This window comes from Centruroides vittatus, unplaced genomic scaffold, assembly GCF_030686945.1.
Source record: "Centruroides vittatus isolate TY-2023 unplaced genomic scaffold, ASM3068694v2 contig_18, whole genome shotgun sequence".
NCBI lineage: Eukaryota > Metazoa > Arthropoda > Arachnida > Scorpiones > Buthidae > Centruroides > Centruroides vittatus.
In genome coordinates, this window is record NW_027121101.1 from 4954599 (window position 1) to 4978766 (window position 24168).

At 30.7% G+C, this 24168-nt stretch overlaps 1 protein-coding gene across 1 annotated transcript in view; it reads right to left on the reverse strand.

Annotated features, from left to right (window-relative positions):
• Window positions 1-24168, reverse strand: part of Adss (adenylosuccinate synthetase) — a 43355-nt gene that overhangs the window by 1574 nt on the left and 17613 nt on the right. Inside the window, exons 2-12 of the mRNA XM_067263874.1 lie at window positions 16350-16452; window positions 16062-16169; window positions 15924-15981; window positions 15610-15655; window positions 15397-15458; window positions 15130-15211; window positions 14397-14520; window positions 9722-9876; window positions 9517-9641; window positions 4074-4171; window positions 3383-3532 (exon numbers count right to left, since the gene is read on the reverse strand). Coding sequence (XP_067119975.1) covers window positions 3383-3532; window positions 4074-4171; window positions 9517-9641; window positions 9722-9876; window positions 14397-14520; window positions 15130-15211; window positions 15397-15458; window positions 15610-15655; window positions 15924-15981; window positions 16062-16169; window positions 16350-16452 — 1111 coding nt within the window. The remainder of the gene's footprint in view (window positions 1-3382; window positions 3533-4073; window positions 4172-9516; window positions 9642-9721; window positions 9877-14396; window positions 14521-15129; window positions 15212-15396; window positions 15459-15609; window positions 15656-15923; window positions 15982-16061; window positions 16170-16349; window positions 16453-24168) is intronic.

Below are 24168 nucleotides of genomic sequence, written 5' to 3' on the forward strand. Positions count from 1 at the left end.
CGATAATTTTTACTTTCCTGGCTGTTATATATAGCAGAGGGAAAGTGTAGCGATCGGTCAAAAAAATGACAAACCCTCCCAAATTTTTACATTTTTGGACTCAGAACACCTTGAAATGTCGAGAAAAAATAAGATTCGGTTTTTTTTCCCCTGTTTGAAGCCTAATAACTTCCGTGTTTTTTAAATCTGAGTCGGATGGTTCAAGACAGGAATTAAGCTTCAAAGTGGTTGAACCAAATCGTGCCCCCAATCACATTCTAACATTTTAAGCCAGAACATCTTGACTGTACTATTATAAAATGACAAAATGCTTAATTTTGAGGGTAGAGACGAGTTTTATTTAAAAAAAAAAAATGTAAACGCTAATAATCAGTAAAATATTCATTAAGTTAGACGCACTGGAGATATGACACACGATCCCTTCTATGTCTCCACCCTGTCGACCTTTAAGAACCAAAATTTAATAGCATTAATGCCCCTTTATACACAAGATACCTGCCAAATTTCGTTTATTGTTTACCCATTCTGAGATATTGTTTAATATCTCAGAACAAAGAATAAAGAAATTAAACAAATTAGATGACAACACACACATGCGCGCGAATTTTTCCCCTTTAACTGAAATTTTTTGGGGGGTTCGGGAGGTCTCCAAACGTATAATTTGCAGTAAAAAAAAAAAAACTTGGAGGATCAAATTTGGCACGATTCCAATACTTTTCCGTTTTATATACATAAGTTGGAAAAAGGAGACTCTACTTAGAGACGATTTTACTTACTTGTCTACAAGTATAATGGTAATTGCAGAGCATGACACTATTCGGAGAACGATTTCGAACCTTTCGGAGAAACGATCAGTGTGACCAGGAAGACATATGGACAGTCTTTTTTTTATATTAGTCTTTATTACAATTAACCAGGAGCCGAATGAAATGAGTTTCCGAGAACAAGTTGATTAACACTGTTAGTAATTATAGAAAACGATATGGCCAAGCGGCTAAGTTGGCAGCTTTGTGGGGATCCAGATGGGTCAAAAATCCCAGGAATTTTTCGATGGGCTATCAGTCCCGATATGTCAGGCCCTGTCCCTCACCGGGCTGAATTCATAATGGGCTTACTAAAAAGGCCCTCTTAATGCCCACAGGGAAGATTCTCAGTTAAAAAAAATTACAATCGAGTCAACAATTAATTGGAGTATTGAAATACTGCTGTCTTTCCCCAAACTTATCACAATGACTTCTGTATGTTATAACCCTGTTTTTTTTTTTTTTATTTAAAGGTTTTTAAGTACCTATAAGAAAATGCATTTCGGACTAATATCATCCCTCTTCAGTTGTTACACATTAAAATTTGGTGAACAAATCAAATTATTAAATAGACAACAAAATACAAAAATCTAAGTACACAACTCACAAGACTAAATCAGTATTGTATAATTTTAACTTGATCCGATAAATTTCCAAGCAGATGATATATTCAGAATTTTGAGAATATATCATAAGTGTTGCTCAAAACACATTCAAGCAGGGTATCAAGGCACTTCTCCACTATTGTTTTTGGAAAAGTATTACTTAATTATCTTTGAATTACCTTAGTTACATAACTTTTAACATCATTCTTTTCTCATTACTTTCCTAAAAATTGTTGAACGTATGATGGAAAATAGATAATTAATAATTTGGCTTATTAGATTGATCATAAATTATACAAATTACAGTATAATTTATACTTGGTAAGATTCTATAGGAGAAATAGAACAGTATAAAATCATTACATTTCTTATTGCTACTCAAAATCATCAAAATTACTTATTTTGAATTTATATAATTATCTTCAGTCTGATCCACATTTTTTGACATTGTTTCTGAGAAATAATAGATTAAATTTTTCTGCTTTTTTCTGTTTGAACAAGATTACTTTCTGTTATTGAAGTCAAGTGATGTGTGTTATTACATATATTTTTATTTTAAAGTAATAAAACTGATTGCTTTGGTATCAGGGGTGGTGCTTTGCTACAGCACCATAAGCTCCACCCCTGGATAAGCAACTAATTCAAATCATGTTAAAATGAAACTCCAATGAATTTTGGAAATTCAAATCTATATAAAACTGAAAAAATGGGCGATCTCTGTTGGCTTATCAAGTGCCAGCAAAGCTAAGAATTACCAGAGTCTGTGCACATGCCCCAATGCCTGCATCAGTCCTTTCCACTGGTTCTAGTAATAACGTTTTGTCTAAAAATTATTCTCTATTTTGAAAGTACATTCTTTTGTCAGCAAGCTCTTTCCAACATGAAACACGTCAAATCAAACAAAATTCTCAAAATATCCTTATTAACAAATATTTCTGCAAATAAGTAGTGTTTATTTAAAGTAAATCACTCTCAGTGAACAGACCGTTCACTGAGAGTGATTTACTATCTACATTTATCTGTGACTATGAGATTTGTGTTCCTTTGTTTTTTTTAGGCCTATATATTTTTTTTTTGTAGTCTCTGGTAAATGTTTGATTTAATAAATTATATTTTCTTGTACTGTCATAACATTTTAGAAACTGCCAGATTATCCTGCACTCAAAAAGTTTGGAGATACCTGACTTACAGTAACAATTTTGGTATTACAGTAGAGCGTCGATAAGTGGAACGTCGGTAAGTGGAATAGCCGGAAAGTAGAACGATTTTCAGTCTGACTGTGTCGTGCTGAATCGAATGTTTTTGATACTAAATTTACTTCTAAAGTATAATTTTCGTGTTTTTTATATTCTTTAATATATTTATTTTGTTTGTACAAAATGCAGAAATAATTTTTAACGATACGATAGCCTCGATGATTATTATAAAAATTTTCGTTAGGCTTAAAATCGACGAAAATTCAACACGAAGCAACACGCAACGGAGAAAAATTCAACAGGAAGCGATACGCAACGGAGAAAAATTTGAACATCGGACAGGTTAATGTATTTTTTCGTACAAAGTCGGAAACTGGAACAAATCATTAACTGGAAGGACCCCAGTCCCCAATTGGTTCCACTTATCGACGCTCTACTGTATTTGAATTTATTTTTCTGTATTTTAAACAATTTTCCATAAAAATAGTGCCAAATTGATGTTCAGACTCATCTTAAACATTGATTTTAGGTAACTACGTGACATGCTGCTTTTATGCAGAACTAGAATATTACAAAATTTATATTTGTAGTCTCTCAATCATATCAATATATAGCTGAAAAATTGCAAATATATTAAGACATTAAATTCATATTCAGAATGGCATTGAAAGTTCTACACACACTCAAGTGCTAACTGAACTAATTAATGAACATATTCAATATTGGATCATGTTTAATATGTTCTGTTATATTTATTTTAAGAAAAAACAATTCTTACCAGGAACTTCTAATAATTCTTCTATTTTTCTAACATATTGTTGTGCATTTTCTGGAAGGTCAGTAAATTTTCTAACATCTTCAGTACATTTTTTCCAACCTGGAAGTGTTAGATACTCAACATCCACTCTGCCCAATTCTTCAGCAGATGCTAAACAAAAAAAGACAACTTATTAAAATAGAATTTTTCAGCTTATAACCTCAAATTTAATTTTATAAATTCGAAGTTCAATTTCATTAAATCTTTTGGCTATTTACAATGAAATAATTATACCTGACATCATAATTTTGAAAAATTTTGAATGAATACAAATATAATTTACTAATTAAATGATTTATATATATTTTTAATTCATTCTAAAAAGTCTAAACACTTTCTACTTTCTACTTAAATTTAGAATGAATTCATTACTGTTAAATCAATGCTTCACCATTTCTAATGAAAATTAAATGATTTATTAAATTAACTTTTAAAATGTTTAAATTATCAAAAATCAAATCTATACTTGAGAATAAGTAATAAATTAGACATCAATTTTAAAAATACTAGTAGATAGAACTAAATTAAAGTAGGAAAATAATTATAAAATTCCTAATTCTTATTTATAAAATTTAACTGTCAATAAATGGCAACATAATATTTATTACTAGAAATTATCCAAACATTTAATTAGTAAAAAATCTTTGCTTACCTGGAGGAAAAAGCATTCTTTTTTCATTTAATTTATAAGCAATGGCAATCTGAATTTCATCAAAGGTGTCTAAAATATCCAATTTTGTCAGAGCAATTCTAGAATTAATAAACAATAATATAAAATTTATTCCTCCTCAAAATAATACAATGTCAAAAAGTTAAAAGTAAAGAATTATTATTATAAATAAAAGGGAAACTTTGTTTGTGTGTATGTTTACGGCATATCTGTATGAGAACTTTGTAGACACATTTATGTTCAAATTCATGATGATGTCAAATTTCATCTTTCTCATAACTTTTTATTTATATAATTTCCTACAAACCTATTCAATTATATTTTATAGAAATATTAACAACACTATAAATTTTTTCAAGTGACCATAAAAGTTCATTTCAGTAAATGAATCTGTGATGTCACTGCCTACAGACCAATCTGCTACTAAAAACAGAACACATTTAACATGTTCAGTTACTTCCATTTTAGAAATAGTAAATAAATAAAACAATTAATTATTAAGAACATATAATCTAAATGATATAAGACTAGCTAGAATTAGCTATGCTGTTGTTACTATTTAAATTGATATCCCTTCATCCAAATAACAGTAATTTACTTTATCATCTTTTTCTATATAATTTTCAAAAGATTCACACCTAATGGCATGTGAATATTTTGAAAGTACTTAAAAAATATTTTCCATTTACAGTGGAACCTTGCTTAATGAGCACCTCACACAACGAGTATTTCGCATAACGAACAAAACAAATTGTAAAAATTTGTCTCACTTAACGAGCGATATTTTGCATAACAAGTGATGAGGAAAGGGAAAGTCCTGAATTGCGCACATGTGGCATGCTCCATCAGTGTGTTTAGCACTCCTCCTGCTAGCATCTTAGTGTCGCTTGTGATCATATATTTTTCCAAATTTGTGTTCACACATATTACTTATAAACATCAACAACCATAGCCCGTTATATAATAAACACACCAAACAATATGCCAAATTCTTGGGTCATTAAATTTAATGAAAGATTCCAAATCAAATTTTAGAAATGTCTGAATTAAAAATTAACTATTTATAATTATTAAATTTAATACGAGATGGAAACATAACTGCCTACCTCTAGTCAAATTAATTAATTTCTAATATTTAATTATAGCCTTTACATAACCCAAGCATTTGGCATATCGTTTGGAGTGTTTATCAAACATATTAGGTACGATTTTGTTTCTGCAAATCGAATTCTCATTCCAGGATGGTTCATTCCGCGCTAGAAGAAAAGATTATAATGATTCACGCTCCTTAACAGTGTATATTGTACAATTTTTTTTAAAATAAACATTATACATAAAACATTTGAGCATTTTTTAGCATGGAAGGCATTATCGTATTTTACATTAATTTCTACGGGAAAAATTATTTTGCTTAATAAGTGTTTCGCATTACGAGTAAAACTCTGGAACGAATTATGCTTGTTAAGCAAGGTTCCACTGTACTTTCAATATTGCTTTAAAAATGTACTTATCATCTCTTAAAATATATCACTGTAAACTGTTTTATTACAGACTAATCTACTAAGACTTAATTTCATTGTCATTTGAATGAAATTTTTTAGCCTTTATGAATATTTCTTTAAAATACAAATGGAACAAATCTATGCAAAGTTAATTAAAACAGAAGTATTTTATTAACAGACAATCAAAAAAAAAGGACTAAATTTGTCAATGCCACAATGAAAGTAAAGGTTAATGTGAGCCTAGGTATACAAAATGGCGGCGCTTCCGGTAACCTCGATGGCAAGTGTTTTTATAAAAGAAATGTAGATGGTGCTGATAGTAATGATGTCTTCGTATGCAAATATCCATAAAAAATTCCGTTCGGGAAACATGAGGAATAATGTGAATTTCGAATTTTGGTTACAATGTAGACGGATTATGTACGTTGTTAATTTTTTTAAAGTGTGTGTTTTTTTTCAAAGTTTGTACAATTTACTCGAAGTCTAAAGTTATCGAGGAGGAAAGTTTGTCAATGGTAATTAACATGATAAACGTGTCATTAATGTGTTTAATGCGTGTTAAAATGTCATAAAAGTGTATTAAAAGGTATGTTTACAAAATTTTTACCTCACTTACACAATGTTAAGGGTTTATATGTAGTTCAAATTTGCATTTAAAGTGTGTAAATGTGTTTAAAAGTGTGCAAATGTGAGCTAAATGTGTTTAAACGTGTTAAATTTGTCATAACCAAGGATATGTAATAGTGATTTCCGACACGAAAGACAACGTGAACGACACATGGAAGGCTAGGTGGCTGTGGATCGCAGGTGCCAACCTCTATGGAGACGCTGCCCTATCGTAGATGAAAAGTCAAGAGATGTAAATCTAAGACTGCAGTTCTTAAGAGGAGTAAAATTTATGTACAATACAGGCAAATTTTGTTCGAATCACTGATGTATAGAATCTCTTAATTCATTTCGTCCGTGCATCAATTGAATTTATAGGTAGTATGATGACTTTTTTATTTTTCATTTCTGGTCCAAGAGTAGGAAAAAGTAACCAAAAGCAGGGGGAAAAGTGAGTAGCAAAGTTATGTTTTAAAAATGTTTTAGTTTTAAAAAAAATTAAATATAGGCGCGTTTATGTTATTGTCGACGGTCGCCATCTTGTTTGCACACGCAAATGTGCAAACAAGATGGCAATCGGAAGCGCTGCCATTTTGTATACCTAGGCTCACATTAACCAAAGTAAATGTTTGTTGTATATAATCACCAACTAACAAAAACAAATGTAGTTTTCAAACATGTTCAATGTTCTCATTAGATAACCTGAGACTTATAATTATGCAATACTTGCTGATGTACTATATATAGTTAAAATGTTAATCTTCATTTTTTCTTTTAAACATTAAAATCATTTATGGAAATGTTAATAAATATTTTCATTCCTTTTCTTACTTATGTAAATTATGGATTACTTTTACTTTGGTTTTTCAAAGTAACATTAAAAATGATATAAAAAAATGAACAATTTAAAAATATAGCACAAAAGTTGGTAGATAAGTAAAAATATTACATATTTACTCAGAGAATACTGTAAAATTTAAAAACTTTAAAAAGTTAAAAGAAAGCTGACGTTAAACACAATAGCCTGAAATGATATTGCCAAATCTTTAAATATGAGGGTTGCAAAATTATATACAGTATATATAATTTTATATATCTAAAATTATATATACAATTATAAAAACAAGTTGCTGGCACAGAATAAGTGATGCTGATCTCAGTACCATATATTGTTCGCTTTTAAACTAATTTGTTGAAATTAACTTCATATTAATTGACCACCCTTTCTCGTGTTTAAAGGTCAAAAAGTTGTTTTTACAGTATTAAAAGGATTTCTGCCTTCAATCAAATTTATTATCCAATTTAATTTCATAGTCCCACTGCAAAGTCTATTATATCATGTGAAATGATTCCATTCAAAGTGTAAATTGAATGATCTTACTTAACTAATGAAAAATGGATAATTTACAAGTCAATCTACACTGGAAATATGTGTTTTATGCTCAAACCATTTGTTTTACTCCTTAATGGTTTTATAATTTCACAATTTAATTTATAATTACATTTAATGAGCAATTATTTATTGTGACATCATAATGCCAGACTAAATATATGATTAAAAATTGCAATTTAAAATATATGCTCTCTATCTCAAATTAGTAGTGGCTAGCCCCTGTACATCATACTTTTCCTTTAACAACAGAGTTGTGCCAGTCATCTATTTAACATCTTTCAGAGGAAAATTTTTGAATCGAAATAACCTGACTTCCAGTTTGCATCAAAAGTTCGTATTTAGTTAATCAGGGCCTCTTGCCTCTAAGGTTTCCATATGTGGTCTCATCTTTCATCTAACTAACTTTCTCAAGAGTAAGGAAAGACAAATGGACAGACAACTGAGGAATTTATAAGTCTACAATTTTTTTCAAATTGCAACACAAAAATTCTATATCTGAAATTATATTAACCCATTAAACTTGAACAGATTAAATAATAGTCTTATTATACAGAATATTATAGACAGGAGCACAGATTTGAATACACACATGGTCAATTTGTTGCCTCTTCTGCTAGATTCCAGAATTAACAAACTTATCACATGACTTATGTAGCATATAATATTGTCATGTGATTTAGTTTTTAGACTTTTGCAGTGGGTTTGTGCAGGAATTTTGAAATCAATTTTTTTGGAATGAAAGATGTTAAATGTATGATCTGCTAGATGAAAATTTTCTAATCTTTCACTTACCAAATTAATCTCAAAAATAAGTGGCTTAATTTTATTTTATTAGACATTTTTTAAATACAGAATCCATATGTAATGGAATGTAATGTTTGGAAACTCTTTTTTTAAATTTTTCCAAAGTTTTAATAAACAAGAATCCAACAGACTGATTGAATTTTTGGTTTAAATATATTTAAAATTGAAAAATTCAAATATTCTTAATCCAAATTTATTTTTTATGTATGGAGTAAGTACAGTAGAGCCTTACTTAACGAGCACCTCACACAACAAATATTTTGCATAACGAGTAAAAATATATTGTAAAAAATGACTCGCTTAATGAGCAATGTTTTGCATAACGAGTGTCAAGGAAAGGGGAAGTCCCAGATTGTGTGCATGCTCATCAATCTGTGTTTAGCACTTGTTCTTCTAGCACCTTAGTGTCACTCATGATCACACATTTTTCCAACCTTGATTTCACACATTACGTATAAACATTAACAATCATAGCCAGTTATATAATAAACACGCCAAATGATATGCCAAATTCTTCAGCTAGGTAAAGGCTATAATTAGAAATGATTAATTTGACTAGAGGTAGACAGTTATGCTGCCATCACGTATTAAATTTCATGACCAATTCTAAATTAAATTCCAGAAATGTCTAAAAAATTATTTATATATAATTATTAAATTTAATATGAGATGGAAACATAACTACCCACCTCCAGTCAAATTAATTAATTTCTAATATTTAATTATAGCCTTTACATAGCCCAAGAATTTGGCATATCATTTGGTGTGTTATCAGATATAGTATCTGAATTTTTTTCTTTTCTGCCAATTAAATTCACATTCCAAGTTGGTTTATTCCACGCTAAAAGAAAAAATGATGATGATTCACGCTCCTTAACAATGTATATTGTATAATTTTCTTTAAATAAACATTATACATAAAATATTTGAGTATTTTTTTGGCATGGAACACATTGTTGTATTTTACATTAATTTATATGGGAAAAACTGTTTTGTTTAACGAGTGTTTCGCATTACAAGTAACATTCTGGAATGAATTATGTTTGTTAAGTGAGGTTCCACTGTATATATTTTAATTTAAAAAATTAAATTTGTAATTAAGTTCAATTTTGAAACATACCCAGTATACCCATTTATCATATTGGAGTATCTTAGCAGTACAATATCCAACCAGCCGCACCTCCTTTTCCTTTTTGTTGTAACTCCAATTTCATGTCCTCTTGTTTGTAAAATTTCTCCTAAATTCTAAAATGCAATTTATATTTATGTGGTTTATTTTTTTTTTAATACATAAAAAATATAAAGTAAAATCTCTGAACATATACATTTTTTAACTCTGTAGGAAAAGGTCCATCACCCACTCTTGTACTGTAGGCTTTCACTACCCCATATACTTCGCCAATACTTCGAACAGGAATACCTAGTCCTGTACATACTCCTCCAATTGTGCAATTGGAAGAAGTAACATAAGGATATGTACCTATAAAATAAAGTTATAAAAAGTTAGTTGTTAAACTTAGACATTCAAATAAACTACTTCATAAACTTTTCAATCAGTAACTTAAGTAGAAATTTAGACTATACAAAATATTTGGAATCCTAACAGAAAATTTTGCACTTAATACATTTTAAAATATGAAACGAGATTCTAATTTATGCAACAATCCTTCCTTTAAACTTAGCCAATAAGATCCCAGATAAGATTCTTGGTAGAAATGTATAAAGATTAAGGCTAGTGTTTTCTGTCTCAAACAATTCAAGATTCAAACATTTCATACAGTGTTATCATAAAGTCCCTCTGCAGTGAACAGGAAAATGGGAGCAGCTTCAGGAACAAAGTAATAACATCACAGGTAGAATGCACATTGAAAGAGTTAAAGTTATGAGTTTTAAAGTTATGAAGTCACCACTAGACCAAGCCATTGGGTGTGGATCACTGCAGAGGGACTTTATGATCACACTATAAATAAAAAGTACACCAAAAAGTTTTTAATAATTGTCTAAATCAGGGGTCACCAAACCACAGCCCATGGGCCAGATCCAGCCTACGAAGGTTAGTTCATCTGGCCCGCCACCGAACTGTGCCACAAATGAGCTAAAATGTAATTATTTATATGAAAATATCATAGATTGTAAGATATATTACTTTTTTCTTCATAGTAAGTTCATGTATAAGTAAAAATGCCAAAATTGATCCAATCTGATTTTTGCATTTGACAGTAATATAATTTTTAGAAAAATCAGTAAAATAAAAAATTTGGCGACTTTTTTGGGACAATATCACAGCGCTTTTTGTATAAGTACCTGCAATAAAGTTTCTAAGAAAAGCAATTATGAGCTTGCTGCAGCAATCGTGTTTGCGAATTGGTAAATAAATATATTGGTTGTCTTTATTTTTTTGTGAATTCAGTATACTGTATTGAACAAAATGGTTATGTGGCCCACGCTCGTCATTTTCTCAGTTATCTGGCCTCCTGTGAAAAAAGTTTGGTGACCCCTGATCTAAACCAACATAAAATGTCAATTAAAAATTGCAAATAAAATTTTAAAACTAAATGTAATTTATTTATTGATTATTCAGTGACAGATTTAATTGGATAATATTTGTAAATATTTATAGTATTAAAAATAAAAGTGATAACAATAATCAAATAATTTTCATATTAAATATATATGATAAAATTTTAAATATAGTTTCTCAATTTCTTATAATAATTATATCTAGAATCAACTTATGTTTTTTTCTCTTCCTTTAATTCCCTTTTCTACATTTTTTTAATAGAATATAAAAGAAAGATAAAGAGAAAATAGAAAACATTTATATTTTACATTAAATAAGATATTAGATATCTAAATTCTGTCTAATATAGCTGTCATTTAACAAAATAATAATGCCTCTAAATTAAGTGATTATTTTCTCCTTTTAATAATGAAATGAAACATTTATACAATAAAAACAATTTAGAAACAAAACATAATTACTGTATTTCCACACACACAAAAGTATGTTCTTATACATGAGTATGCTCTTACAGATGAGGCAAAATTGGCACTGTATTCTATTCCATAAAAAGAAAAAACTCAGTATTTTTTAAAAACTTTTAATAGTTTGACACAGTTTTCTTACTTTGGCTTTTTATTTTTAATATTGGTTATAACAAAGATGTTACTGAATAGTTACTGTATCAGTATATTTACATGAGAGCCCAGACTTGACAAAAAATTATTCAAAAATTTTTTCAAAAGAAACAAAAGAAAATGTTCAAATATTCTCATATACAAAATTGTTTTTCTCAACTACAACTAGCAGGAAGTGATTCTATTTCCCCACAGACTTACTTTCTTGTCCAGAGATGACATCTTCTGAGTGTGTCACTTTTCACTGTATCGGAAACATATCATCAAAAATCGTTATTGGATTAACCAACCAATATTACCTAAAAAGGGCATAAAATCATAAGGGGAGGCCCCCAAATAGAAGAATAAAGATCAATGATGACAAGAGAGTTCGTCCATCATTGAGAGTTCACTCCAAATTCATCTCCAGTTCATTGTCAAGTGTTCACTCCAAATTTGGATAAATCACCTATCAAAGTCTTGCTGCCAATTGCCACCAGGGACCAGATCCAATCCAACAGGTGCCCATATCAACATCTTATTAAGTGAAGCTAATCCTATCTGCCAAGTGGCAATACCATTCTCCTAGGGGACAAGTCTGCATGCAGGTGTACAATCTCTTCAAGGAGCCTACAACTTCAGGTATTTAACAACTCGCAATTGCTTGTAAATTCTCTCACACAGTAAGGGACCCACTAAGATAGACCGATTGACATGTATATAGAATAGGAAAATTATACTCTAAGTATATATATGTAAATAACTTAGATCAATAAACAGGTATTAATTCTGCTAAATGAGTAGAGGAGTGCAATTTCTTTCATGTGTGCCGTCTCTCGAACCACCTCCATTCCAAATCTGACTGCCTAAAACTGCAATTGCTCATGTGTGAACAAGAACAAGAACTAAGGTTTGTGTCTACCCAAAAGACATAGTAGTGTCAGAATCCTGATGTGGCATCTCAAAGTGGCACCAACCCTTCAGTCAAGTGGTGTGGAAGCATAGGAGGCACTTCGTGCATTGTTACAGTTGCATCTATATATAAAATCGAAACGAGTTGATAATAATAATCAGTGCAGAGCCCAAATGGTTAGGAGTTGAAACTTGAAATTTGGTACACAGTTAAGGTAAGTCACGAGAACGCACACTAAGAAGGGATTTTTCGAAATTCCTCCCCACGGGGGAGAGGGACAGGATTAAGGCTTAACATTTCCATCAACAATGGAAGTGTTAAGTAACAATGGAATTGTTAAGAGAAAGCAATGTGCAAGATGCAGATGCAGTTTTTTTCATTTTTGCAGGAAATCAAACATATTTTTAGACCCATCTAAAAATTCTCTAATTAGTCTGGAAACAGGGGGACTGAATTCTTGCATTCTGTGAAAACGGGTACAGTTGACTATAACGCAATAATCTTAATCTTCACTATTGTTACTTTTGCCCGAGCAATGCCGAGCCTACCCACTAGTTTAATTTATAAGAGAACTGCAATGCTGCATCAATGTAATCTAAAACAAGCTGGCACATACTCTTATAGATAAGATAGGCTCTTATAAATGAAGTAGGACATGGGTTTCAAAAGCATAAAAAATTGTTTTTACATGTAAAGGTATGCTCTTATTTGCACAGAAATACAATACATATACAGTCAACCAAACAAATATTAATTGAATGATACATTTGATTAATAATATTTATCAGATTGATTATATATGTACACCATGCTGGGATAAAAAGCTTAAGTTGGCTAAGTAGCATGGAAGACCATAAGCTCAAAGTTGTCTCCAGTCAATGCAGTGAGTGATCAATTATGATTATATCTAAATTAAATCAATTGATCTCGAAGTAAAGATTAGACAGAAGTCTGGCTAGTGTAACTAACATATCTGCACAATAAGTGGGAGTTGAGGGCTCAACTTCCATTCAAAGTCAGTCTTTTCTTCCAAAATATTTTAAATTAAATTTATTTTTGATTATTAAATTTAATACAAGACGATGGCTTAGCCATCTTCCTCTAGCTAAATTACTTAATATCTTATTAATTAATAAGCCTTATTGTAGCCTGATAAGAATCTGGGTATGTCATTTAACAAATAAGTTATCAAATTTTTACATAATCATTTGAAATGAGAGAAATTCAGTAGAAGTTTGTCCTGAGAAGATTATAATGAGAAAATGACTTCTAAAAAAAAATCTTATAAAAGATTTAATCTGAAGTGATATGTATATAAGCATGAGCACATAGAGACGAAATTTAGAAATACCGCATCTGAAGACAAAAAAAACCCATTAAAATCTTAAATATTAAAATACAATCAAATCATTTAATTCTGTGAATAACCTGTAGGTTATCTGTTTATCTGTGTTTAAAAATTAACCTGAAAATAGGTGCAGGTTATGCAACAATATGAATTACCTGCAGTTTAAATTGCAATTATGAATTCATTCAACAGCTTTTCCTTTGTCTTAATTAACTTACCAAGAGAATTTCAACAAAAAAAAAAAAAATCCTTTATGCACAATACTTATGTAATGCATATTCATTGTCACACCAGACTCATCTTGACCTGTGGTCACGATAAGTCTGGTGTGACAATGAATATATTTCAAACATCAAAATATACAAATACTATCCATATTAAATATTCCATTTTTTTCCATTTCACTTATTCTATAATTACATCTACAATGAACTGCTAATGGAAATAAAAGAAATGGAAGAAGAAAAACATTTAAGATGATACCTTCTAAACAACCATTACCAGTGAAGTATAATGTTTTCAATAAAATATTCAGATGTAGGTATGTGAAGGTTTTATTTCCACTTTAGCAATTATCTGCAGGGTATATTTGATTTTTTAAAATAAAATTATAAAAATTTACCAAAATCAATATCAAGAAGAGCAGCATTTGCTCCTTCCACAAGAACATTTTTTCTTTCATTTAATGCTTGACTTAAGTACACAACAGTATCAGTAACAAACGGACGGATTTTCTCAGCATATTCCTTTAAAGTAAAGAAAATAATTTTTAGACTGTATGTCCAAAATTTTTTTTTATTAAAAATAGGGCTGTTGATTAATTGTTTGAATTTTATTATAATGTAAAATTAAGTGTGAGATGGAACATAGTATGAAATTTCTACATTCTTCATAAAATGCACATAACACCACCTTAAAACAGATTCTAATATGTTTTTACATAGATTATTAATAGTATCAGAGTATAAATCTATATTAATGATTGTTTGGCCTTATTAAGTAATCATTCCCAGAAGCATTTTGGTTACACTTATCAACAGAGGATTAACTAATAAATTTGAAAAAATATACTTTGCTCAATATTAGAAACTTAAAATTAACTTCTCTCTCTAAACTAAATAAGTGGAAAAATAAAAAGTCATTTTTATTTAAATGTTTTGGGACTAAATTTTCTAAGTTTATTTTTAATTTGTTACATGTGTTTTAATTCTTTGTTTCATTGTATATCAGAGTTATCTCTAACTTAAATTTAAAAGGAAAATTAAGGAGTAATTCAAGATCTTTTAAATCACACAATCAAGATTAAAATTTTAATTATTCAACAGCCCTAATTAAAAATTATTGAAAAAGTTTACCTTATATTTTTTTATTTCTGCAGTAATATCAATTTCTAAATTAGGAAACTGTCGTTTATGCAAGGAAATTAAACCTTTTAATCTAGAACAAATCAAAATATTTACTGTAATATATTGATTATTTATCTTATTTCAAATAATAAACATATTAAAATAGCTATAATAAGTATTTTGATTTCAAACCTTAGTATTTATTTACAGAAATTCTATATTTTTCATTATAAATCTGGCATCTTAATTTTTATATGGCCTGACTTGGGTACTCACTTTTCCTCAAATAGGGAGAAGTCTCCCAGCAGGTCAGCCAAACGGATCCCACTACGACTGGCCTAGTACAAGGTTAAGAGGACAAAGAAGTTACTGATGGCACGAAAGTGCCACGTGTAAACCATATCCAACCAGAAACTAAGACATCTGGTGGATATGTCCACTACGCGCATCATGAATAAGAGATTAAATTTTAAAAAAAATTATACACACCTTTGTTGAATATGCTGGGCCTATTCCTTTTTTTGTTGTTCCTATGCTGAAAAATATTAAAATCGACCAAAAAAATTTTAATAATTTATACTTTAGTTAACTTTTAAACATAGGGGGCTTATTTGATAATTAGAAATTTTAAAATTAACTGTTTAAATTAAAAATATAAGCAAAATAAGAAAACAAAATAATGTAACTTTTTTAGCATTAAAACTGGAATATATTCATTAAAATTAATTTTTCATTATTTAATCATAAAGCAATAAAAAAAACATCAATTGGTAATAAATACAAATTAAAGTAAACTAGCAAACCTGTTTTTTCCTTTTTCTTGTTCTTGTAAACCATCAACAGCTTGATGAAAATCAAATACTGAAACATGAAAAATTAAATATTGAATTAAAACAACAAATATTAAATTATATATATATATTTTATTTTATAATATTTACCAATATGAGCTCTGTTGGAAATGAAAAGTCTGTAGTCATTTAATCCTTTTGCCTCATTCTTAGCTAATTCTTCAAAAAATTGTGGTAGATGTATAACTACTCCATTTCCTAAAAAAAAAATATTTAAATGTAATTTTAAATTAAATAATAATGCATTTTAACATTTAAATATATATTTAAATGTCTAATATATAAACAATTTTTTTAATATAATGTACTATGAAATAATTACAATTTTTATAAATTAATATTTTATTACATATTTAAATTCATTACAACAATTATTACCAATTACAGATGTACAATGTTTATTCACAATGCCACTTGGCAAAATATGAAAATCATATTCTGCTCCATCAGCTACAACTGTATGGCCAGCATTGTTTCCTCCCTGAAACAGATTTTTAAAAATTAATTGATATTAAATACATCCAATTAGTAACAAAATTACTTAAAATAAATTTTAATAAATAATTATAAATTAAAGTTTTAAAAATAGAACCATTAAATTACACATAACATAACAATTGCTTTTTTATTTTTAATCTTATACATAAATGGTTATTTGGCAACATGTAGGAACTTCCACATTTGTCAGAAGGAAGCAATTAGCCTTGCCAAAAAACGTACTATTATTAGAATCTTCAGTTACCTCCCACAAAAATCTCACACAATACAAAGAGAACAGTGGTATACAATCAGTGTGAAAATAGTTTCTCTTCAGTGTGAAAATAGATCAGAATTCCAAGGTAACATGTTATCTAACCTTCAATAATCAAATATCCAAAATTACATAAAATATATTTTTGAATACTTTTGATAAAAATATTGTAAAATATATTATTTGATTTATTTATTTGTTTATAATATATAGCTCATTATTTTTTTATTTTTTAAATTGAAATATATTTTAATTCAAAAAATACTCTCTTTTATTTAAAAATTTTTTTTTACTTTTTTTAAAATAAAAAAAAAATCTTGTTAAATTCATTCTAACAAACATTCTAAGTACCAATTATTTCTAAGTGAAATTTTAATCAAAAATAAATAAAATAGTTATAAATCTATTTGAGAAATAGATTTATGAATTTCTAAGGTGAAATAATCCCCAGTAATTTTTTTTAATAAAGATAGTATCATAGTAGTATCTTTATAAAAAAAAAAAAAAATTTAGAAGTACCTCCCCCAATTAATAATATAACATCCCTTTTAAATTATATAAAATTGCAAATAGAAACACAGTAGAGAACCAAAAATCGGAATCAATTGGGGACTGGGGTTGTTCAGATTAGTGATTTGTTCTGATTACTGATTATGTACGAATAAATATATTAACCTGTCCGATGTTCAAATTTTTCTCCATTGCGTGTCGCTTCGTGTTGAATTTTCGCCGATTTTAAACCCAACGAAAATTTTTATATTAATAATTGAGGCTATCGTATCGTTAAAAATTATTTCTGCGTTTTGTACAAACAAAATAAATATATTGAAGAATATAAAAACATGAAAATTATACTTTAGAAGTAAATTTAGTATCAAAAACGTTCAATTCAGCACGACACAGTCCGACTGAAAATCGTTCAGATTACCGGCGATTCCGATTACCGGGGTTCCGATTAACGAGTCTCTACTGTATAGTAAATCAGATCATATAAAAGTGTTATTTGAAGGAGTGATGTTTTATGTTTTAATTTTTATTATTTTGTTATGTTCCTTTGTATGTTATAAACAGACCTGTAATTGGGGATTCCTGTAGATTGATTTAGTAAATAAACAAATAAAATAAATAAAAATCAGATATTACTATGACAATGAATTCACAAAGGATAAAATAAACTAAGATAAATTTACCTGAAATACTATGTATAGAAATAAACAATCTAATTTAAATATATATGGTTTAAAATGGCTAATAATGGCTAATTTTATATAGGCTAATAATAATAAAAAAATAATAAAGTCTTACATTATATAAAATTATACTTGTTTTTAATACAAATACTCTTATAATTCTTAAAATCTATATGTAAAATATATTCAATATTGCTTATATCAACAACACTATTAAAACAAAATCATTAGGAAACATCAAGGTGACATTGTGGCTTATGTAAATAAGATTGATTGCAGATTTGGTGAATGGGAGCTTGCAAGTATATATTATGTAAGAAGTATTCCATTATATATTTAAATAATAAAAGGCAAATCAAAATATACAATTTTGTCATTTAATGTGGACAATCCTAGTCAAATCCTTACCAGGTTAATTGAATTTGTGGCAAGTAAATTACTTAGCTTATTTATTGATCAATACACTTTAAAGTGATGTGGCTACTGAAGACATACCAGGTGACAATTAACAATGGATTGATTGTTTAATTTTCGTCGGATGGATAAATATATTTTTTACAAACAAGAGACAAGTCGCTCCAAAATTTATTAGACGATCACCATTTACACTGATGTTCCAGAACAATTCTATAGACAGCCGGACCTTCCTTTTTAGGCTACTCAACTGCCTACTCTTTAAAAAGTTCCTTTAAAAAACACAGAAAAACCAATAAAGTTAAAAAATCTTTAAAATTGGTATGGTAATCTTACGACATCTTCTTTAGGTCATCCTTATCCCGTCGAGATCTCGGCTCCTTTTATCCACTGAGAATTATTGATTGTTAGTTAAAAAAAATTGAGAACAGTTTTCAATGACTTGATTTGACGATGCCATGTAACAATTCCTCTCAAATGTTTAACCCCTTAACTATCTTATCTATATGGAGCTTAAATGTTAATTTGTTTTCAAAAATCACATCCAGGTCATCCACAGACTGATCATATGTAATATTAGTATCATAATTTAAATACAGGCAATTGTGGAATATGAACATAAGAAAAACAAGCAGCAACCATTTTATTATTATTAACTGTTAGGTTTATGTTATGTTGGCTTTTGCATGTGTAAAAATATAAATAAATTAACAATGACCAGGGGTCTGGTTGGGTCACACCTAAGTGGTGTAGGTAACAGATTTGGGGAAGTCTTTGTTCAGGATTAGTTGATCAAGCAGGACGTGATTGGGGTTCTGTCTGGACCATTGTAACCGCTAAATGTTTATTTCTTTGTAATTGAACTGAATTAGAATAAGTCAATTAGAGATCTTAGCAGTAAAGATCCTAACACTGGTGATGAGGATTAAAGATATGGCAATGGACCCAGAATCAGTTAAGTCACTCATAAAATCATTACTTGTGGAACAGCAAGAAATGTCTAGTCAACAACAGAAGGCCACATGTCATTGAGAAGAGGCTTTATTTGAACTTATTAAAGACATTTTGCTCTACTGCATGAACACCTTCATCATCATCATTCTCAGGAACACTCTCTCAGTTGCCAGAATTCCAACCAAACAAAGACAGCTCAAAATTCAACAAATGAGTAAATCCTTTTGACTTTCCCTTGGATTGCACAGCACCTAAGATGGCCGACCAGGAGAAAATCAAGTTTCATATGATTAAACACAGAGTCTGCCTTCAATGAGTATAATAAATATTGTATGCTAAAGTGCATAATAGACTTCAACTATGAGGAAACTTGCTTCTTGACTCCAACTTTTTAGCAAGAAACACTATTTTTGTGGACTGCTATGACTATTTGTGCATTACAATTGGCAATGGTGAAGTCTTCCACCATTTCATAAATTGAGTGAGAGCAGCCTGATGACAATAAAACTTTTGTGCTCGGACTGAGGAGCTATTCTTTTGTCTTATCATTCAAACTGGACTTAAGTTAAAGCCCATGAGTCACTTTTGCTCAAATTCTCCAGAAGCTAAACTCATGGAGAAAACGTTACATTTGTTGGCAAATGCAAGGGGTTTATAGCAATGCTTTCTAAAAAATTGTGCAAGGAAACAGAACATCTTGTTAATGTCCACAACAAGACCCTGCCTAAGGAAGACAAGACCAAGAAGGCAAATCACTCACCAAGTGCTTGCAAGCAATCTGGAAAATAGGATTGATACAAAGATTGTTCACATATGAGGCACAAATGCCAAAAGTGCAATCGAATAGGACATTTGGAAAACTATGTCGACAACCACAAAAGAAAAAGCAAGTGCTCTCCACCATGGTTGGAATTATTCAAAATTTTGTAAATGCCTGTCAACTGCTAAAAGCAAGGATCGAGATTAATGAACACTGTCAACTTCTATCTCAATAGTGATTCTGAAATTATCATCATCAACAAAATGACTTATGATACTATCAGACAACCCATACTCCAGTCATGTACAGAATGAGCTAAATCATATGATGTTTTTTTTCCCTAAGAATACTTCCATCATCTGTCACATCGGCAAAGAAAAACCATTTTATGTGGCTAAGAAGAGTTCTCAACCTCCTCAGGATCAACACTATGCACTACAGTAGAGCGTCGTTTATCCGAAAACTGGTTATCCGAAAGAGTTCCAGTTGGACTGTTGTGCTGAATCGAACATTTTTGATACTAGATTAACTTCTAAAGTATAATGTTTTTTTTTTATATTTTTCGATATATTTATTTTGTTTGTACAAAATAAAGAAATAATTTTTAACGATACAATAGCCTCAATTATCATAAAAATGTTCGTTAGGCTTAAAATCGACAAAAATTCAACATGAAGCAACACGCAACGGAGAAAAATTTCAACATCAGATAGGTTAATATATTTTTTCGTGCATAATCAGTTATCCAAAAAAATCAGTTATCCGAACAACCCCAGTCCCCAATTGATTCGGATAAACGACACTACTGTATTTTGAATCTTTCACTGCAAAGGTCTATGACATCAGCGTCTGTCAGAAGTCATATAATGAGCTTGACTTGAAGCTCATTGTATGACTTCTGACATCAAATCATTGCAGAGCAGCTTCCTAGAAGTTTTCAAGAAAGGCCTAGAACTCTGCAAGATAACAAAAGCATCTTTAATGTTGAAGCCAGACATCACACCAAGGCCAAATCAGTTCCATATGCCTCATGACAAAGTGGATGAGGAACTCAATTGCCTAATGAACATAGGAGTCACCAAATCCATTGACTATGTCAAATAGGCTACTCCAATCATACTTATCAAAAAACTAAACAGATCATCACAATTGTGTGTGGACTATTCAATGGGTTTTAATGACAATACACACCGGTAAAAGGTTAAGAGGTAGTTGTTATTATTTTCCGGTGTTGAGATGGAGTTTAGTAAGGTTTTAATGACACTATCCAGTTCAATCAGCATACCGGAAGACATTTTCTCCATACTCAATGGTGACTGGATCTTCTCACAAATTCTTTTTTGATCCCTATTTGCAAGTGAAACTTGAGTACACTTCCAAAAACTCTGCAATATTGCAACACACCACAGATTCTACAAATTCCAACAGCTTCCATTTGGAGTGAAGTCAGCTCCAGGCATCTTCCAATCTATCATGGATTCCATGGTCTCAGGATTGTTGTTCATCTTTGCATATCTAGATGACAGTCATCATTAGTGGCAATGTAGACGATCATCATCAACATCTCCGTAAGGTATTCCATCACATCCACAACTATAGGTTCTGAATCTGACTGAAGTGCACATCCTTCAAGAATTCCATCAAATACTTTGGCTACATCATCAATAAGGACAGATGCCACTCAAGCTCAGCTAAAGTCAATGCTATCATCAATATGCCATCGCTGACAGACCTATCCACACTTTGCTCATTTCTCAGTATGGTAAACTACTACCAAGCCTTTGTTCATAACATGCATCAAATTCATCATCCATTAGAAAAATTATTCCAGAAGGAATGAAAGTGGCAGTGGTCAAACAAATGTCAGGAGGTTTTTCCATGCATCAAAGATATTGTCAAATTGAATTTATTTCTCACTATAATCCGATGCTCGACATCATTTTCACAGCCAACGCATGAAGCCAGAGGTTTGGTGCTATCATCCAACACAGTTTGCCCAATGGATCAACCAAGGATATTGCCCATGCTTTTCAAGCACTCAGTCCCAGCTGAGAAGAATTACAGTCAAATCAAAAAAGAGCCTTGCACTGAATCTTTGCTATACACAAGTTCCACAAAATGATTTATGGACAATCCTTCACTTTTCTCATAGACCACAAACCTCTCCTCCTCATCTTCAGCAACAAAAAAAAGGTATTCTAACACACAGCCAATTGTTTGCAGTGCTGGACAATGACTCTTCTTGAATACAACTTCAAGATTAAATATTGGAAAACTACCAAATTCAGATAAGCAAATGCACTGTCACACCTCATTTCTGTTCAACCACCGAGGGATGAAGAAAGGGTTGTGGCAATTATCCATGCCAAGAGGGATCTTTTCTTACAGCCATTTCATCCCAACTTCCAGTAACCTTCAACAAACTGTACAAGCAAACTAGAAAGGATCAACTCCTTCAAACGGACAGGCAGTATATCACTTCAAAGTGGCCAAATGTCGACAAGCTTTGAGAGTCCTCCAACTGCACTCAAATTCAACAACTCTACCATCGATACAATCAAAAAAAAAGATGTCTCTTCTACGATAAACACATTATCATCCCCATAAACATAGTACTACAACATAAGATACTTAAACTTCTACATCATGGATATCCTGGCATCTGGCACAAAGTCTCTAGCTTGTAACTATTTTTGTTGGCTGAATATAGACCTTGACATTATGTCAACTGTGCGACAAAGCTCTTCATGTATCACAGCAGCCAAACAACCAGTAACTTCCAAACTATTCTCTTGGCCAAAACCTGCTACCATGGCAGCATATCCACATTGACTACACCAGCATTGACTACACTACCATTGACCTTATGAGGGCCACAGCTTCCTTGTCATGGTGGATGCCTATTCCAAGTATCCGGAAATCTTCAGCATAGACAAAACTACATCTCTCACAATGATCAGCATGCTGCAGAAACTCCTTATTCAGCACAGACTGCCAGAAGTCCTCAGTGACAATGGAATACAGTTCAGCTTGTACAAATTCAAAAGATTGTGACCAATACACAATCAAGTACATCTTTTCACCATCCTATCATCTGCAGTCTAATGGGCAAGTAGAACAAGTCATTGACACACTAAAGTGAGGAGTGCTTCCTCAAGTTAAAAGGAGAGGGAAACATATAATGTGCTTTGAGTGTATTTCTGGACACTTATCAAATAACTCCAAATTCAGCACTAGCAGACAACAAATTGCCAACTGAACTCTTCCTTAGACTCAAGACTTGAATATCTCTCAACATATTGTTGCTGCCAAAATATTCAACAGTGTGTGACATCAAAATGAAGAGGCAATTCAACCTCAGACATGGAGCCCAGGAACAAAATTTCATAATCAAAGAGCTTGTCTTTGCATAACATTGATGCTCTCAAAATTGGCAGCCAGGAAGAATCAATTGCAACAAAGTGGAAATAACTGATGTGTGGTTGATATGAAATTGTTGAGTCAATCCATTTATAGACAATCTCAACTGCAGCCCAAGAGTGATCCTCTCAATATCATCATGGAAGTCTTCTCTATCCTACTACATCCCATTCCAACTCCAGAATTACAGCATCAAAATGAGAGACTGGTCCAGTGGGATGTTGAACCTCAGAGAACGTCTGTCATCAAAGAAATGCCATCCGAGAAAGACACCACAGCCTCTGCGTGAATCAGACTTCAAAATAGTTTAAATCAACTCTTCTCAAAAGAAATATTAAATTACATAAACCATCAATTCAGTCAGTTTTACTTCTTAAAAGGGAGGTGTTATATCAGCTTTTGCACATTTGAAAATAAATAAATTAACAACAACAAGGTGTCTGGTCAGGTTACACCTATGTGTAGGCAGGATATTCAGGAAAGTGTTTGTTTGGGGGGGGGTCAGTTGATCGAGCAAGACGTAACCAGGGTCCACTCCAGACCACTGTAATCGCTAAACTTTTATTTTGTTGTAAATCTGAATTAGAATAAGTTGATTAGAGATCTTAACAGTTTAATGTCAGCAAATTAGAGCACAGGTTTGATAGATTCATCTTGTAACAGATTCAGGTCCATATTAATGTTACATATAGTACAGGCTCACCAAAT